General features: G+C 48.9%; 3 protein-coding genes across 6 annotated transcripts; 2 read left to right on the forward strand and 1 right to left on the reverse strand.

The window, feature by feature from the left end:
• Nucleotides 1–736: 736 nt before the first annotated feature.
• On the forward strand, nt 737–5,203 carry LOC120905467 (B-cell CLL/lymphoma 7 protein family member A). Its single transcript, XM_040316257.1, has 3 exons — nt 737–1,615; nt 1,697–2,495; nt 3,633–5,203. Exons 2-3 carry the CDS (start codon nt 1,958–1,960, stop codon nt 3,749–3,751), a joined length of 657 nt encoding a protein of 218 aa, XP_040172191.1. The 5' UTR covers nt 737–1,615; nt 1,697–1,957; the 3' UTR covers nt 3,752–5,203.
• A 2,132-nt stretch (nt 5,204–7,335) lies between these two features.
• LOC120905465 (thioredoxin reductase 1, mitochondrial) lies at nt 7,336–17,236 on the reverse strand. Of its 4 annotated transcripts, XM_040316253.1 has the most exons (3): nt 11,050–11,879; nt 10,033–10,167; nt 7,336–9,729 (listed from the first exon to the last, which is right to left on the reverse strand). In XM_040316253.1, the coding sequence occupies exons 2-3, from the start codon at nt 10,055–10,057 to the stop codon at nt 8,237–8,239; spliced, it is 1,518 nt and encodes a 505-aa protein (XP_040172187.1). In that variant the 5' UTR covers nt 10,058–10,167; nt 11,050–11,879; the 3' UTR covers nt 7,336–8,236. The 4 variants fall into 4 exon arrangements, with proteins under 4 accessions (XP_040172187.1, XP_040172188.1, XP_040172186.1 ...); XM_040316254.1 differs by lacking the exons at nt 10,033–10,167; nt 11,050–11,879 and adding an exon at nt 16,870–17,236; XM_040316252.1 differs by lacking the exon at nt 10,033–10,167.
• On the forward strand, nt 16,152–18,824 carry LOC120905466 (C-factor). Its single transcript, XM_040316256.1, has 3 exons — nt 16,152–16,698; nt 17,964–18,015; nt 18,106–18,824. Exons 1-3 carry the CDS (start codon nt 16,570–16,572, stop codon nt 18,669–18,671), a joined length of 747 nt encoding a protein of 248 aa, XP_040172190.1. The 5' UTR covers nt 16,152–16,569; the 3' UTR covers nt 18,672–18,824.
• The last annotated feature ends 427 nt before the right edge of the window (nt 18,825–19,251 follow it).

A 19,251-nucleotide genomic window follows, 5' to 3' on the forward strand; every position in this document is an offset into this window, starting at 1 on the left:
TTTCTACCAGGAAGGGTAATAATAGAAACTCTTTGTTATTTTTATTTACTCCGAAAAAAAATAGGAAAAATTTATATTAGTCGTGTAAAGGCCTTATCAGACGGAGGAAAATACTGTCATTCGATTTTGGAATCTATCCTTCAAATAGGGTTTGATTTGCTTCCGAGTAGATTTTTTCTATCAAAGTCTATAGAGCGAAATGAATTTCATGATAATGATGAATAAAAACAAAAAAATGGGAAACAACGAATGACTCTTTCGGATAAAGCCAAGAAAATCAATAAATTAAATAATAAATGTGAAAGGTCACAGAACAATGCTCTTGCCTTATTACACGTACGAGAGGCATTTTTGTGCCAAAGCCTAGGTATGACAGATAAATGCCAATCGAGAAATGACTGCATTTTCCTCCATCTAATAAGGCCTTAATAAGGCATTTAATGGCTGCTATTCCTGTCGACAGGATAATCCTAAGGTGAGTCGTGTTGCAAGGAATATGATTTTTTTTGGTTGCGAGTGGCAGGGTTAAATGTCACCGCAGAAACAGCTCGACGCAGCTCGCCGTTCGCTGGAACGCTCCTGCACCCCAGGGTATAAACCGGAGCATGCTGCTCGATGCGATTTGTTGCTCCCTTTTCATTCGCTCACTGTCACACAACAACCATTTCGCTCTTGCTCTCCCTCTCTCCCACCGTCGAGAAGAGAGTGAGAGAGAAGCTCAGCATAGGAGAAAATGGAGCAAAAGAAAAGGTTTGACAGCGTATCGTACAGCCCCTGCCCGAGCTGTTTGCATTTCCCTCATCTCTTGTCCTTCACGCTCTCTCACAAACACACACTCTTTCTCTCTCTCTTTCTTTCCCTCATCCTCCACTTTCCTGCGCGCAGCCGTGTGTCCCTTGGTGCGATCCGCTTCAACAAACGGCGTCCGAATGTTGTGTGTGTCTCCGTCGCGAAATCTCCATCTTTGAAACTGGCTGCGGTCCGCCATCGTTGCACATATCGCGGCGTTCCCAGCTTAGGCCACCCCGGTAGTTTTCGCGTGTGTGTGTGTGTGTGTGTGCGTTTGTGGGGCACTGGTGTTTTTGCTCCCCCACCCCCCACCCCTTTCCTGTCGTGTGAAACCGTGTGAGGACAAGCCAGCGCCGTTCGCCCGACCCTCCTCCTTTTCCGACGGCGCGGCGTTACCGTGACGATTCTGTTCTCCTCCCTCGCCCCTTTCCCTTCCTCACCTCCGCCGTGTGCGTGCGTGTGTGTGTGCTCAAGTCCGCACGTGCAGATGGCTTCCCCCGACGCCGCCCCCGGCCAGCGAAGGTTGTGAGAGGAGCGAAGAGGAAGGCTCGCCAGGACAGCCCCTTCTAGCCCTGCCAATCGCGGTTCCTCCCACCCCACCCTACTTCTTCAGCCGCATCATCGAGCAACAAACGCCCCCTCCCCCAAGAGCCACGATCAAAACCGCTCGCCCTCAAACACGCAGAAAGGAAACCGTTGCAGCAGCCTCGTCGAACAAAACTCACATCAACAATCAATCGCAGCGAGAAGGGTCCTGCGGGCGTGTGCGCGGGAAAGGAGGGAAGCGTCGTAACAACGGCAATCCGTCGGCAGCGGGCAGAAAAAGGTAAACAAATGCGTAACATCTCCCCCGTTCCCCATCGTTCCACCCACCCAGTATATAACCGTTGGTTTCTTCTCTTCATAGGCTCCCCCGCACGGTCGTAGGAAAAAGGACATGAAAGTACAAAGGCAGCGCGCAGTTTGCCGTACGTGTGTATTAGAAAATTAAAAAGGCAAGAAAAGGAAACGTCCACACTAGGAAAAAGGGGGAAAAGTGCACGCAAGTCACACGCAGAAGGCAAGCGAGCACAGAGTGTTGGACCACAAAACCACACAAAAAAACTATAACAAAACCACACTCAACCACCCACCCACAACGGCGGCGGCAACACTGACGACGAGGCGGATGGTGGGCGTGGTGGTGAAGGAGAAGGGCAGCAGCGGCAGCAGCAGCACCGGCTCGACCATGTCGCGCAGCGTGCGGGCGGAGACGCGCGCGAGCAAGAAGGATGACGTGAAGAAGCTGATGCTGTCGATGGACCGCGTCCGGCACTGGGAGAAGAAGTGGGTCACGATCGGGGAGACGTCGATGAAGATCTACAAATGGGTGCCGATCTCGACCAACGACAAGAAGAAGCCGGCGGCCGGTGGTGGAGCTGGCACCGGGGCTGCCGCGATTGGTGGGCCGCCCGGGTCGACCGGCGGCTCGACGGCGACGGCACCCGGCACCGGCAAAACGGGCGAATCGAACGGAGCGCCCGGTGGCGGCGGTGCACCGGGAGCCGGCGGGCAGGTGAACGGTGGCGGCGGCGCGAACGGTAACAGCAACAGCAACAGCAGCGAAAACAAGGAAAACAACCGGAAGCAGCTGCCCCAGCCGCCGCCGGCCGGTACGGACTCCAACTCCAACTCCAACTTCGGGCTGGCGGAAGACTCCAACACCTGTACGTCTCGTAGGCATTATGCACTTTGGCACACTCGTGGGCAGGGATCCGACTCCGGTTTTTGTGTTAATTGCCTGGAGTCCTTTGGGGGTCGGAGTTGCCTGGAGTCAGAGTCATTCGGAGTCATCCAGAGTCGATCTGAGTCAACAGAACCCGTTCGGTGCAATGTGCTTGTGATCAGGCATTTCATTTCGTTGTGTTTTATTGCTTTTTGTCTTTCACTTTTTGCGTGCACTTCGTATATAGACCATTGTTTCGAAGGTCAACACGGACCGACTCCTGAAGCCTCCTACTCCAATCGATTCCGGACTACTCTGAATGACTCAGAAAGATTCCGGATGACTACGACTCCGAACAACTCCAGTCGACTCTGGACAACTCGGGATGACTCCAGACGACTCCAGACGATTTCGGGCGACGCTGGACGACCCCGAATGACTCCAGACTACCTCAGACAACTCTGGACGAATCCGACTTCGAACTACTCCGGACGACTCCAATCGACTACGGACTACTCTGAATTACTCCGAATGACTCCGGTGCCAAACGACTCCGAACAACTCCAGCCGACTGTCATTGGACGACTCGGGATGACTCCAGACAACTCCGGATGACTCTGGATGACTCGGGATGACTTCAGACGACTCCTGATGACTGACTCCGGGAGACTCTGGACGACTCGGGATGATTCCAGAAAACTCGGGATGACTCCAGACGACTCCAGACGATTCCTGATGACTCTAGACATCTCCGAATGACTCCAAACGACTTCAAACAACTCCGAACAACTCCGACTTCGAACGTCTCCGGACGACTCCAATCGTTTCCGGGCCTTTCTGAATGACTACGACCTTGAACGTACGACCTTGAACAACTGCGGATGACTCTGGGCGATTTGGGATGACTCAATACGACTCCGGATGGCTCCAGACGACTCCGGATGACTCAAGACGACTCTAGACGACTGCGGATGACTCCAGACGACTTCGGGCGACTTTTGACGACTCTGGACGACTACGGGCGATTCCGAGTCGTCTTCGGATAGTTGCCAACTTTGCAGAAAAGGGAAATGACGTCTCCTTGTGCCGCCTTACTAATAGCTCCCATTGTTTATTTTCCTCCCCGTATTCTCGACAGGCTTTTCCATCGTGAGCGATTCCCAGGGCGCCACCGACTTCGTGTCGAACATGTTTTCGGAAGATTCCAACTCGCAGGGCAGCGACAGTGCGCAACCGAAGCGAGTCAAGACGGAGTAGAGAGCCCTTGGTGACGGGTGACGCCGCCCGACTCAACCCCCAAAACGCTCGACGCCCTAGGACAAAACAATTATATCCCCTCCCGCCTCCCGAGGACACCACACAGTCTCTTCGCTCCCCGTCATCACCACGCATATCCGCATGGTTCTCGGCACGGTGTCCAACCTTTGCTCCTGCCGCAGCGCACCGACGCCATATATCAAACGTGGCGTGTATGTGTGTGTGTGTTATTGTGTTGGACAGGAGAAGGATTACCAAAACAAACGCGAAACTGAATTGAAAAAAAAAACCGATGAACCACAGAGAGAAAAGGCCCATCTCTCTCTCACACACACACACACAAACAAAACACCGATCACGATGTACAAAGAGAAGCGGCCTGCCACGGGGGACCGGCCTGCTGAGACCCGCTGCACGACGACACACCTTTTCGTGGAGGGGAGCGGGTGGAGGGAAGAGCAGAGGGACGAGACAGGAGGCAGTTTATAATATTATTAGCTCGTAAGGACCGCCGGATAATAGGATAGGTTGTTTTTTTTTCGTTTTTCGACTGCCTTTGTTTTAAGTTCACGATTTCGTTCGTTTTTCGTTTCTTTCTTTCTTTTTGCTGTGTGTAGTTTTAATTTCATTTTCTCGACCCTACGACACGCTCTTTTGCTACCCCCGTCCCGTTTCTGCGCTATTCCTCCTTCTCTTAACGCCGTTAGTTATAGTGTAAGGCTTAATTGTGTAAATGGACCTTCTTTTTTTGCTTTAGCTTGTGGCGCGCGCGCCGTTGGAGTGTGCGTTCGTTTTTTTTAGGCGTTTAGTAAAAGAGGGCGTTATTGTGAAGCATGGTGCGCGAGATGTAAACGCGGACATGATGAATGTGCAACAAACGAAATCACGCTAAACTGCACACAGGAGACAACACACACACACACATTATTACATTAACCATTTCTTCTAAGACAGTCCCCTCCCCGCGCCCTTAATTACAAAGGGCAAATGAAATGACATTGGCAGGCAATGCGGTAGGGTTCTTCGAAGTACGGAAGCGCCTACGAGTTGGAGAGAATTTTGTGAGATGTACTTGATTGACGGTGGGAGTAGTAGGTAGTAGTGGTGCGGTGTATAGTGGCCAGGTACCCCGGGTAAGGGACAACAAAGCGGAGGGGGCAGCCGACAAAAAAGGGGGTGAACACCACCCCACACGCCGTTAAGGTGGGAATGGCCAGAATCGTCAGCCAAAAGATGCATTTATACACTTTCCTCCCCCCCCCGCCCTTCTTTCAATCCCCCCCGTTGCAGAGGGCACACTTCAGGTATCTCCCCCCCCCCTTCCATCCCTCTGTGGCGCCTGGTTCATATACCTAACGAGATACGGAAATTCCTGCATTGGACTTAAACAAAAAAAAAAAACAAACAAACAAATAAATCTCTCCCCCTTGTCGTAATGACGCCGATATGGAAGAAAAGCAATTTGTGTCGGGATTTTCTTTTCCACCGGGATGACATGAACCTGCAGCAGCGGTCGCGCAAAAGTTCGGCCCGCGGGCCAATGGCTGACTTTACAAGACGGGAAGAAACAATCACTACATCACTACATGTATCGTTCCGAATCCGAATCTGTTCTGTTCGAAGACCTGTATGGGATCATGATCAATTCCAGAACCGGTGTGGGTTTATGATGGGCTCCAGGATAGCTATGGGTTCATATCGATTGCAGGACCATAGGTTCAGTATTAGCAGTTCTTGAACCAGAATATGCAATGTATTCGAGCCAGGACCAGTATTAGTGTTGGGTAAATCTTATTCAGATTCACGAATCTGAAGGATTCTTTGAAATGATTGAATGAATCAGAATCTCGATTGGAAAGTTTCAAAAATCTCTAAGAATTCATGACTCGCAAGGAATTCATAAATCTCCAAATTTTTATGGAGCTAGAGGTTATTCTTGTTCTTCATCTTGGCCCAAAAACATACGTAGTCTATGGGAAGACAGTCCATGCGTGGCTTGAATTCAATAACGGGATCTTGCAAATTCAATATCTTGAACACCATACATCTCTATACTCATGAATCTCTAGAGTTGGATTAATAAATCTTTATAGATTCATATTCATCTATTATAGACATGTGAATCTTTGAAGACTCGCAAGTCTCTATATATTTATGATTCCTTGGTGATGTATGAATCTTTAGATAATTGATTCGAGATTTGAATCACTCATCACTTCAGAAACATTCGAATGAATCTCAACGAAATATTTATGAAACCTTACCAGTATGGGCTTGGCTTTGGTTTTAGGTCTTTTCAGGGGTCGTCATAAGTATCTCATTTTAACTGGGTCCTAAGAGGGATCTTTGACATTTATTCGCGCAGCCCTGTAACCTAGTCAAATGAACTAGTTCACATAAAAATTACTGTATATTTACGCAATACGGCCGAAGCCGTTCTTTCTGAATATAAAAAGAAAGATAAGATAGGAATCCTTCAAAATTCATATTTCTCCAGGGATTCATGATACTTCAGATATGTTTGCTTTATAAAATATTTTATTTGCCCAATCCCACCTAAAACATGCCCGTGGGTTCAAGCCTCGCATGGACCGTCTCCCCGCAGTAAAACAATCTATCCGGTTGCGTGATACTTGCCAAGAAATCTCGAAAGTCTGTATAGGCTGACATGGCCACGGCAAGAAGAAGAATAATGGGAAGCTCTAGCTCTATGCATCTTTGGAGATGTATCAATCCCTTGAGATTCATAAATGCCTAGCAATTTGTGAATCTTTCGAGATATATGGTTCTTTCGAAGTTCATGAACCTTTCCATCCTGCACGTCCTGCACGATTGAAGCCTTATGGGCTGGAGCTGAGTCCTGTTGAAAGCAAAACACTGTTTTAGTTTTCCCCAAAAAGTTTTTTTTATCGTAAGGCTTCAAATGGGGTTTGACAATCAAACACAATGGCAATTTCGCATTTGTCGATTTAGCTCCCGAAACCAGCTCAGATGATGGATTTTGATATCGCTCGAATGACCGAGATCATATACCATACTACCATTGCAGTTAGATTTAGTAATAGGAATTCTGGCACGTGGCTATCTATAACTTACAAAATGTGACCATTTTACCTCAAAATTTGTGAACAGTGAAATCTTTCCAAGATGTAGTCTCTTGCAGATGAATTGTTTCGGTAAAATGAACATCTGACTCGGTCATACTCCATACATTTTATGTATTTTCAACATGACATGCTTTCAAATAGCTGCATGTGCTATTTGGCAGCCTAGATACTTTAAAATGAATTATTGAATACCAGCAAACAGCAAAGCAAACACGAAAAGTCTTCGATTGGCCAGCGATTCGACTTTTTTGCTTCCCGACAGACCTAAGTCTAACAAAAAACTACCAGAGAATGTTGGCTGCTTGTTCAAAATCCTATTCATCGGTACATTTATAACCGAAACTCTTTTCGCGGGCCAGATCTGTTGCCGACCGCTACCCTATTTGGAATACTGGAATTTATCAGTCTGTTACTTTTCGGTGTAACATTTTGCAAAAAAAAGAGGTCCAAACAAATAAAACGCAACACCCGACACGCTTTCCGTGGGTTCATCACAAGTTTTCAACTTGCAATTTCGATACACATGTATTGTTGAGTTTGTGTGTGTGTTTTCTTTCCTTCTCTCTGACGCATTGATACTGATGAAATAGAAACCGAACAAAATGGGGAATTGATCGCAGAACCGGCAGCTTCACCGTCCCCGGATGGATCCGTAGTTGTCAATTGTGCGGGAATAATCTTTCCTTTTTTTCTAATTTCTAATTTCCCTGTTGTTACTCTGGGTAGTGCGCGCACACTTTCCTAAACTTCCTACCCACACACACACACACACGGCGGCGTACAAGCCTGTTCTTACTTAGCAAAACAATCCAAAAAACCGTCCTCTCCTCCTTTGTTCGGGTTTTTTTTTGCGGTTTTATAAACCAAAATCTGTTGTTCCTTCGCTCTACCTTTTTGTGCCATCTCCGCTCTCGCTTCGTTCTGGTCCGTCCCGTTGGTCCACACACAACAAATCACATGCACACATTGCTGCTGCACACCACAATTACATTGGGCACACTCGCACAAACCAAAACAAAAAACAGATGGAACGTTTTCCTCACAGCGATTGGACCCAAAATCGGGACGGGTTAGAGCAAAAGGGGCAAAAGAGCTGTCCTAACGAGCTATCTTTTTATATTCTTGTTTTTTTCTGTGTTTCTCTTTTAATGTGTTTTAGAAGGATCTTTTCACCTTTGCTCAGCGACGCGCACGTGTGTGTATGTATGCCTTCCTTTCTACATGCTAAAACCTTTCCACTGCCCCATACCATTCCCGCCAAATTGGATTTTGGAAAGAAAACAACAACAAAAAAGCGACAAACTAAAGGACGAAGAAAAGAGAAGTGATGAATGTTGGTGTGTGGGTGTGTGTGTTGCAGGCAACGAATTGTCCCTTCCTAGCTGCAGCAGGTCGCCGGCGTCGGGTCCAGCCCGGAGCTCTTGGTGATGGCGAGCCGGGTGAACTCCTCCGCGACCGTCGGATGGATGCCGACCGTGTTGCGCAGCACCTGCATGGTCAGGCCGCACTTGAGCGCGGCGGCAAAGCCCTGGATGACCTCGCCGGCCGCCGGCCCGAGGAAGTGCAGCCCGAGCACGCGCTGGTTGCCCTCGCGCAGCGCCACCGCCTTCAGGTAGCAGTAGCGCACCGAGCGCTGCGGCACGAAGAACTCGGTCGGCTTGTAGTAGGCGTGGTACACCTCGATGCCGTCCTTGCCGTGGGCGGCCTCGGCCGCCTCCTCGCTCAGCCCGACGCACCCGTACTCGAGCGGCGTGAAGACGGTGGTCGCCACGTCCGCGTAGTCCATGCGCTCCTCCGAGCCGCCGAACAGGCGGCGGGCGATGATGCGCCCGGCATGGATAGCGACCGGCGTCAGCTCCGGCTTCCGGTACAGCACGTCGCCGACCGCGTAGATGTGCGGCACGTTCGTCCGGTGGTCCGTCTCGTCCACCTCGAGCTTGTCCGACTTGCCGCCCTCGGCCGTGACGACGCCCGCGTTCGCCAGCTTGAGCGTGCCCGTCTCGGCCTGGCGCCCGATCGCGAACAGCACCGTGTCGAACACGTCCTCGCCGTTGGTGGCGGTGCCGGCCTCGTCCACTGTCTCGTACCGCACCAGCAGCCGGCCGTCCGGCTGCTTCTCGACCGCGAGCGGGCGCGACCGGTGATGGAACCGGATGCCCTTCTCCACCATCGAATCGCCCACCATGGTGGCCATCTGCTGGTCGAAGCCGCGCAGCAGGATCGACCGCACCATCACGCTCACGTCGTACCCGAGCCCCTTGAGGAAGCCGGCACACTCGAGCCCGATGTAGCCGGCGCCGACCAGGAGGGTGCGGCCGGGCGCCTGCGGCAGGCTGAAGATGTCGTCGCTCGTGATGCCGTACTCGGCCGCGCCGGGAATGTCCGGGTAGCGGGGCCGACCGCCGACCGCAATCACCACGTGCTTGGCGCGCAGCTCGCGCTCGGTTTGGTTCTTCATCACAGCCACCACCGTGTGGTCGTCCTTGAAGTAGCCGAGCCCGTTCACGTACTCCACCTTCTGGTCGCGCAGGTCCACCCGCGTCACCCAGTTGACCGACTTGATGTGGTTTTGCACCGACTCGGTCAGCGTCGCCCAGTCGTGCCGGATCGCGGCCGGGTCGGGCAGCTGCCAGCCGTACGGCTGCGAGTCGTGTATCGCCTCGCCGAGCAGGGACGCCTGGTGCATCAGCTTCTTCGGGATGCAGCCCACGTTCACGCAGGTACCGCCCAGGCCCCACTTGGTGCCGCGCGGCGATGGCTTCACGAAGTCCAGCACCGCCACCTTCGCGCCGAGCTGCACCGCCTGCTTGGCGCAGGCGAGACCGCCCGAACCGCCTCCGATCACCACCAGATCGTACTCATAGTTTTCCTCTGCAGAAACGAGGAATAGAGATAGAGAGAAAAGGAGAGATTAGCTTTTCCTGCTGTAAGGATCGCGCTTGAAGCGGAAAGAACACTTTGCGGAGGAACGGGATGTGCGCGAGTGTGTGTCTTGGGGCGACCTTTGCTACCTTCTCGCTGTGGTGGGCAAACGGTTCGATCCAAGGAGTGCAACAACTGCAGGAAAAGCAAGCGCTGCGCCACTACCCGACACAGCATGGTACTTCCCGCCGTCGTCAACATATCGGTGTCCGGCGGGGGGAGAAGAGCAAATACAAACGAACGAATACTAACGCTCCGCTGCCGCTGCCGCCGCCATGAAGAAGCGTGTTTGATTGTGCAAATGAACAACGAAACCTTCCTTTCCTACGAGAGCCGCACAATTTCACCGGTTAGCAACCCCAACAGCGCGACACAACTCTGTGCTTGCTAACGTCAAAGTGGTGCAAAACGTCAAACGTATAGCCGCGAAAACGTCAAACGCAATTCAAATTAAAAGCACAAACAAACCGTTAAATGAGGAAATAGCAGAACTAATTGCAGGAGGGAAGATTAAAGGTAATGTTAACCCCTATTTCAGGCAACCGGCTACACGGGTAGCCAAATCGATTTTCATTGTTTATTGCTCTGGTTCTAGGAATCCGATTGACTTGAAATTTGGAATGTGTGAGCGTGTAACAGCCATCTTTTTCCTGTATTTTTTCGTAGAATTTTTTAAGTACAATAAACCTGTTTTGAAGACATGATTTTTTGCAATACCCCTATTCCAGGCAATCTCGGACTACCCCCACGGGTAACCAGCGACTTTGGAGGCTTATACAGGGTTTTCCACGAGTTCTCATAGCTGTGGGACACCTAATGAACTCTTTCTAACGTGAATTGAACGTAATGTAATGGGAATTGGACTCTATAGCACCCTTGTTGGACAAGTCCAATAGGAATTTACAAGGAGCCTGTCCAAAAAGTCCAATTTCCAACATATGAAGTTCACTTCCAACAGGAAAGAGTCAAGGAAGTATCCCAAAACCAAAATCAACTCAAAAAAAACCTTTCAGCTTTGAAAAGCTTTGACATAAAAGCGGTAGCGAGTTGAACCATTCCATGCACAGTTATAGAAACTGCAATAGTTTATTCAATTTTCATCACAATATTGCATCGATATTGGATTACGCATTCAAAAGTTATAAGCCCTCAAAGACGTTGGCTACCCGAGTAGCCCGGTTGCCTGGAATGATGTGTTTTTTTTATTATTTTGGGTTGAAAGTGGCAGATTTAATCCGATCTGTGTTCACACCGTTGCAACCTACTCACTTGCGAACATGACGGTGGCCTGGGTTCGTATCAACCGCACACACTGTACAACATTTATAAGGCTCCGCGCGGGTCTCGCAAGCACGGCCGTCGCCATCGCGCTGTTGAGTTGAGTGTGTCAAGGTGTGTGCGTGTGTGTGTGCTATCGACACGACCGGCGATGATGATGCTTTTTTGGTGTTCCTATTGTCCCCACACCACACTCCCTGCCTCGTTCTCGCTCCTTTGTTGGTAGATAAGATCAGCGCCGGTGGATGGTGATGTCGCAGCGAATGCACGAATGTAACCCCCCGACGACACCACACAACACAGTGAGAAAAGGTTGAAAGATGTGTTTGCGTGTGTGTGCGTGATTTTCTTTCAATAATTGCGTGGTGTTACGCGCGGCCGGTAATCGAATATTTCTCAGCGCACACTTTCATGACCAATAGTACACTCACTGCTGGTTCGTACACACACTTTGCGGGGCACTGAGGGAAATTTGAGGTGAAATTTTAACCTCGCAAACACCACGTAACCACTAGCCAAAACCGAATCCAATGTGGATTGTTACATGAGAAAGGGAAAAGGGGGGAAGAAAATGTCTTCTTGCTGACCGTTTCCTTTGCGTTATTCAACACACACATACACACATACACGCGCACAGTCTTTAACAATGCTGGATAATTGGCTCGACGGAGCAGCGGACACCCCCCGGGGGAATCAAATGGTTGCGCGCGGTACGCAGCAGCAACTTTGCTAAAATGACAGCTGGACAGCTCCCCCCCGCAATAGGAAGCGACGGTGGCGCGGGTATGCCAAACTACACGACCGACCCTTGTCGACGACCAAAACAACGCACACACAGATGCTCGCACGTGCAGACGCGACACAAATACAGCGACATTGGCTGACGCAATTGTCAAACGCTTCTTTTCTCGCTCAAGGGGTCCGGCGTAGTCATAGTAAAGACGAAGTTTTCATCGGCATCGATTCCGGCTAGCAGCGAAGTTTTTTTTTGGAATCGATTCCGGATAGCAGGTCCGGAATCAGTTTTCGGAAGCGATTCCGTAATCGGAAACGGCACCGGAATCGGAATCGGCTTCGAAATCGGAGTCGGATTCGGTGTGCTTTAAGAATGGACGTTTAGATCAAATGATGCTACGCATTGATAGCCGCATAGAATCTATATTTACTTGGTAACGATCCATTCTCATGGAGATTGCCGCGGACTGATATACTGACTGATTGAAACTTCTTATTTCAATTCAAGAACTGATTCTCATTCCGAAGCTAATTTCAATTCTGGAATCAATTCTGATTCCGTTGCCAGAGCAAATTGGGATTCCCAGGTCGATTCCGATTTCGGAGCCGATTCCGTTCCCATTTTCAGAATCGGATCCGGAGTCGACTCTGGAATGTCAAATAATTTCCGTTTTGACCGAATGTTTAAAACTATTTCAAAAGGTTTTGAAACTGTTATATTCAGTTGAAATCATATCAAATAAATAATTAAGTGGCTAAAACCTCCCGTTAACTTGCAAAATTATACGAAAATTCGTGATATTATGGCTGGAAATCACGCGACTTACGCGGTTTTTCGCGGCCGTTTTCGGTCCTCATAACAGTCGACTCAATCGTTTATTTTTGCAAAAGACTCACGAATCTCGAAAGAGTCGCAACGGCCAGCATACATGAAAAGGGCATAACGTATCACCACTCAGAAATCGTTTCGACGGGACACAGAAAAGAGGCCGAGAATTGGCACGCAATGCATACAATATCCCAGTGAAAAGAGCCTACAGTAAAACAAAAAGAACTAGGATACAAAATAGTTCCAAATCGATACAAACTTCTGATGACGTGAAATCCAGCACAGCGGATAAAAATCTCTCGATAGATAGTCATCCAATCTATATAGACGCATCCATCATGAATGACTCATGAATCCTCAGAGTTATTCAGAGTTTGAGATACACCTTTGGACAGTCATGACTATTGAACAAGATTTTGTAAATCATAGAATCTCTTTAGATTTATGCATCTTCTACCCGACGCTCTGGCACCATTCGAACACGACATCGAAAAATCTATGACATTTGACAGTTTTGAGTCGTGTTTATTCCAGATGTCTGACGGTGCACCTCCACATATAACTCTAAACGTTTGTTCGAGTCTGGTGTCTTGTTTGATTAGTTTGAGATTCCATCTTAGTTTGAAATTCAGATGCATTGATTCACCAGGAATATTTCACTAAATACACTAATCTGTGAATCAGAGTTAACCACCACTAGTTCAATGTTTCTGTTGAGGTCTGACATGATTTTGGGACAAACGATTCTATCAATGTTTGTTCCAAAGATGAAAGATGACTTTCACCCAATTACGAAATGAACTTTGTGAAAGGGCTGATTGTTCTGGGTTGAATTCTCAACACAAACACGTGTTCTTTTTATGGTCTTACATGTATTTTGTTCATGTGCTATTGTTGACTCAATGAATAGCACAATCAAAGGATCATAGTTAGATAACATCTAACATACAATTATAAAAATGTTACACAATAAATGTTAATGAGTAACCTCTTTCTACTAACAGCAACCGTTCATTTCCGGAAAGCCATGTAGCATCATGTATCACTTCCCGCTCGTGAAGTACACCAGCGCAAATGATAATTGGAATATCCATTTACGCTCCCTCTCTCCAGAGGGTAGAGATAGTAGAGACTGTACGACACACACACACATCCCTTAATAATTTGCCTTACCATTGTTGGCGGTTGGCTGGGAAATGTACATTACCCGCGCCTCGTGCGCAAGGGAAAAACAGGGAGCCGTCGGAGAGACACTTACGGCAAACAACACACAGCAAGCAATTCCATCATTTCGTCATACTGTGAAGTAGATGAAGCGTGCATCAACCTTCACCCCCTCCCCCGCACCCTTCTCGACTGCTATCTTTAGTTTGATGGTGACTCCTGTTGCCACCACCGGATGACGGATCGCTCCATCGAGACGGTTCTCGATGGGCCACAAACCGCACCAGTCGGAAGAGAAAAACCCGCTGGGCACAATCGTATCTGGCAGCTCTAAGTTATGCGCGGAATGACTTGCACAAAACGTGCGCCTATCTTTACACACACACACATTCGCATTGACCTTCGAGGGAGGTGGTATGATTTCCAGCCCGCACTCCAAAGGCTAGTTTCACGCACCACGTTTCCCCCATCCCTAGAGGTGGTGGCGGTTGCCTAGTGACCGGGCGCGTCACAAACAGCAGGCGGTTCGTTCGGTAACTTTGTGTGGGGGAGCTCCGATCGAAACGGTCGTTGCATGATTCACGATAATCGGAACAACCGCCCCTCCCTTTACGTGCTGTGAGAGAGTGCCATCCCTTTTCGGAAGCCATCCAAAAACCTTGAAGCAGCACCGGATCGCACTAGCAAGGACACTGTGCTTATCGGCAAAGAGACACATTGTGCACAACGAGATATATTGGGTTATCTCAGCGTGAGCAATCTTTAATGTGTGTTGTTGGGTTGTTGCGAAACCCTTCAAGATAGTACGGTCGAGTTTTGTGTGGCACAAGGCACACAGGCGGCCATCGATAAAATCGAAATCAGTATCAGTCATTTGTCAATTGATTGACTTGACCACTTAGACCAAGCTACCGAGTGGATGGACTTTCTTTGCAATTGTTAAAGAGTCATCGCCGTCGATCGACTAATGCAAGCTCAAGGTTAAACACAAATCCGCTTTTTGCTGTTGGCAGTGCTGCAAAGCGTCACTATCAATTTCATTAAAAAACTAACTGAAACAACATCCATGTCAGCGTCACGTACCCAATTGTGATAATCAGAGGATATACTCAAAACGATTGGTGTGACCAATGCATGCTTCGTGACTTTTTTGCGACCAACGCTTGGTCAGTCACTATGACATGACTTTTTTTACTGTAATCAGTTCTGCAAAATGTCACTGACATAGTCATGACAAATCTGGCTGAAACAACATAATGTCAGCGTCACGAGCTCTACTGTGATGATCAGAGGTGAGACTCAAACAATTGGTGCAACCATCACATGCTTGTGGCATTTTGTGCAACCAACTCTTTAGTCACTTGGTCGCGATATTTCCTGTCGGTGATTGTCACGATGGTCAAGAGAGATCTGCGTTGCGAGTGGTTCCAAGAAACAAAATGAGCGTGGTTTTTCGCTCTGTTCAACCCGACAGACCATCAAACCAGATAGAGCGAGAAAGAATGCTCATTTTGCTGCTTGTGATCACACCAAGTGAGTGACCAAGAGATGCGTGCTATAAAAAAATGTCATCAAGTATGTGATTGGTCCACCAACTGTTTGAGTCTCATCACTGATCATCTCAGTTGTGTACGTGGCCTGATCTGAGCTTCGTTTCAGTCATGAGTGTTGGTGACTGGAAGCACTGTTCACAGCCAGCAAAAGATATGATTATGCTTGTGACGGCATTAAGCTCAGCTTGTGAGTCTGAGTTTCGCGGTTGATTCAAGTCATGACGCACTTTCATTGAGTATCAGCAATGAGCATCCAGCTACCCCGGATATGTTCTTTGTTTTCGTCGGTGAATTTCTCGCAATGCTCATGACATTTTGCAGCAACACTGGCTGCTGGGGACCCACGGTTTCGATCTCGCGTTGCTAATTCGAAGGGCGAAAGCAACAAAGCTTGCCACCCAAAAAGGCAGGGAGCTAGGCAAAATTAATCCAACCATGTTACACAGCAACGTGTGCGCACAAAAATTAATGGTTTTCATTTGTTTTACACCGCCAATCGGAAATTATTGTGCCAGCCTTTTCCTCGGGAGCCCCGTTTCGCTTGAACACTTCCTCCCCTTCTCCCCATTGGGGTGCTGTGTTGATTTCGACTTTAATTATCACTCTACAGAAAGAAAGAAAACACACACACACAAAGTTACTAAGCACAGAAAGCCTCCCCCCGTGGAGGGGTACGGGAGAATGATCGAGGCGTTTGATTGTGGTGACCCTATGGGGTGGGAAAGGGGGGTCGAAAAATGCCGGATTTTGACAGGACGAGCTGGCTGGGTTGGAACAGCAAGAAGGGGAGCGGAAGAAAAAGACAAAAACAACTCCTTTCGCTTCCGCTCTCGCACACGCATTCGCTGCTCATTCGCGTCTCGGTCCGCGTGTCAGTAAGTCAGTTCGGAGTGTGTGGTTGCCCCGGGTTTGCTTTAACCTTACAAATTGTACCTCCCGCATCCCCCACCCCATACAAACACACACACACTTTTCGAGAAGGAAATTTCCAACCCGGGTGTCTTCGCCGCACAACAAAGCCTACACCACCAGCGCGGCCGACCGAAAGAGCTCCGAAAGAGTTGCCCAACGTTACGTCATTGAGTGAGGTGTTTTTTTTTTGTTCCTGCTGTTTGGAGCGTTTTGGCTTCCCACCGCCTGTGGTCAATTATCCCCGCACGGCTGTGTGCGTGTCGCTCTGTGTGAAGAAGAAGAAGAGGAGGAGGGCCATCATCCGGCATCGAACGAACGATGAACAGCATCCTCATTACCGGCTGCAACCGTGGGCTCGGGCTGGGCCTGGTCAAGGCGCTCATCGGGCTGCCGGCCCCGGCACCGACCCACATCATCGCGACGTACCGTGATCCGGCCAAATCGCAGGTGAGCGCGTGCAATTTTGTCCACCATATTGTATTTCTCCCCATCCGCCGTCCCCCCACCCCTCGCGCACATACACAGCTACGCGCACACAGCCGCAACGGCGTGTCTCTGGAATGATCTACAAGCGCCTGTGGACACAAGAGCTTTCACACACTTCTTGCTAACACTTACGATTCAATGGCGCCATCGCTGCGGAACGCTGCCGAACGTGTTGTGTGTATTGTAGATAATACTGCCGAATGCGCTGGTTTCGCACTGCACTGCCTGCTGGATATTACAGGTTGACGCTTCCTACACTGAACGCCGGCGGATGAAAAGGCACGGTGAACGATACAACACCAAAAACGAAACGCACACACAGCAACCGTGCACGGGAATGTCGCCTGTCGTCGGTTGAAGGATGAAACGGCTTGTGGGCAGAATTTCGCTTGCAGAATCGATGTGGTGCGGGTTTCCTCTCTGTGTGGGTTCGCGTGTGTGTTTGCCGGCTTTAGCTGACGCTTGCTCGCTCGCTCGCTCGCTTCTCACTGTCTCTCTCTTTCTCTCGTGGGTGCGACTTGAAGGGTTTTCTAGCAAACTGGGCCGAATAATCGCACCGGCACGAATAATCCGTCACAGTGTTCGCGGGTGTGTGTGTGTGTGTGTGTTGTATTTGCTGTGCGCGAGTTAACTCGCAATTGCCATGACGGGGCAGCGTTTACATTACGCAACAGTGTGTGTGCACAATTTGTAAAACGTCATAATTCGTTTTTGCCCCGCGACTGTTGTAAGGCTTCGCCTAATTTGAATTGATCGTTATGGAAACGGATTTGTTTTTCAACCGTTGGTTTTCAAACGATTTCACTGACATTTGATTTGATTTTACTTCGGCTGAATATGAAGAATTTAATCCATGCATCCAAATTCTGAGATTTTTTTAAAATTTTATATTGTACACTAGGCTACAGGGTTTCAAGGCTTTTTTTGTTGTTGTTGTTTCCCGAAATGTTTTGGTTGCTTCCCACGATTTATTGAGCCTAACCCAGAATTGTTTGGTTTAAATGTATTGAAATCAAATCGAACAATACCAATTAATTATAGGAACGATCCAAAAATATATAGGAAATGGTGAATAAATCGTGAGACGAACCTTAAAAAAATACGAGAACCAATCAATAAATTGGGGGAAGCGCTATATGACTTTCTCCGATGTATATAAAGAAGCCTTTATTGTTGTCACATTAATCACTGTATCATTTTCTTAAATAAATTTTATTTGAATACAGGATCTGCTTGCGCTTGCCAAACAACACGCCAACATCGTTCCCCTCCAGTTCGGTAAGCGTGCAGAAGTTTAATCGATTCAACCTCCACAACGGAAGGCTCAACGATATTTTATCCTTTCCATGTTTTTTTTTGTTTCTGCAGATGTGAAAAATTTTGACCTCTACGATCAGTTCGCAAAGGACGTCGATGCGGTCCTGCAGGGCGCCGGGCTGAACGTCCTGTTCAACAATGCCGGCATCTCACCGAAGTCGACCCGGCTGAACTTCACCAAGCAGGACGATCTGGTGGACACGTTCGTCGTGAACACGGTCGCGCCGATCATGATGACGAAAGCGTTCGTGCCGCTGCTGAAGAAAGCGTCCGACGCGAATCCGGCGGCACCGGTCGGTCCGCAGCGCGCCTGCATCGTCAACATGAGCTCGATACTCGGCTCGATCGAGGCGAACCGGGAGGGTGGTCTGTACGGGTACCGTACCTCGAAGTCGGCCCTGAACGCGGCCACCAAATCGATGAGCCTGGATCTGAAGGGCCACAAGATCATGGCGGTCGCAATGCATCCCGGCTGGGTGCAGACGGACATGGGCGGCGCCAAGGCACCGCTGACGGTGGAGCAGAGCTGTGCCGCGATGGTGGGCACGCTGCTCGCCCTGAACGAGTCGAACAACGGCGGTTTCCTGCAGTACGATGGCAAACCGCTACCATGGTAGTGTGCCCAACTGCACAGCACTGACAAAACGCATTTGGAAGGAACAACATACTCAGGTTAATGTTATCGGCAGGGAGATTTCTGTGTTTTTATGGGAGCGTGTTAGAGCAACTGGTATAAATGTTAGCAAGAAAACGATTCCGAAAAATCTGGTGCCCTTTTGTTGTTATTCCGATTTTGTAAAATTTAATGATATCACACACACGCATTCAGGAATTTCACCAAGTCCTGAGTCCTCAACAGAGCAGAGACCAAGTTTTATCGAAAATAATACGATTTTCCTGATTTATAACTTGTATATGTGATAATTATAGCGTTGTTATAACATTTTAGTGCCCTTTTGTTTATCACCTACGACTCTTATCCGAATCCGGTTATTGTTAGTCAGATTTCGACTACGGCAAAACAGGATTCACTAGTTCGGAGTCGGAGTCTGTCAGATTTGGAGTCATTCGGAGTCCGAGTCGAAATCGGAGTCATTTGGAGTTGTCCGAAGTCAGCTGAAGTCGGAGTGAACCGGAGTCAAAGTTGTCCAAAGTTAGAGTCGTCCGAAGTCAGAGTCGTCCCGAGTCCAGAGACGG

Source organism: Anopheles arabiensis, chromosome X (genome assembly GCF_016920715.1).
Source record: "Anopheles arabiensis isolate DONGOLA chromosome X, AaraD3, whole genome shotgun sequence".
Classification (NCBI taxonomy): domain Eukaryota; kingdom Metazoa; phylum Arthropoda; class Insecta; order Diptera; family Culicidae; genus Anopheles; species Anopheles arabiensis.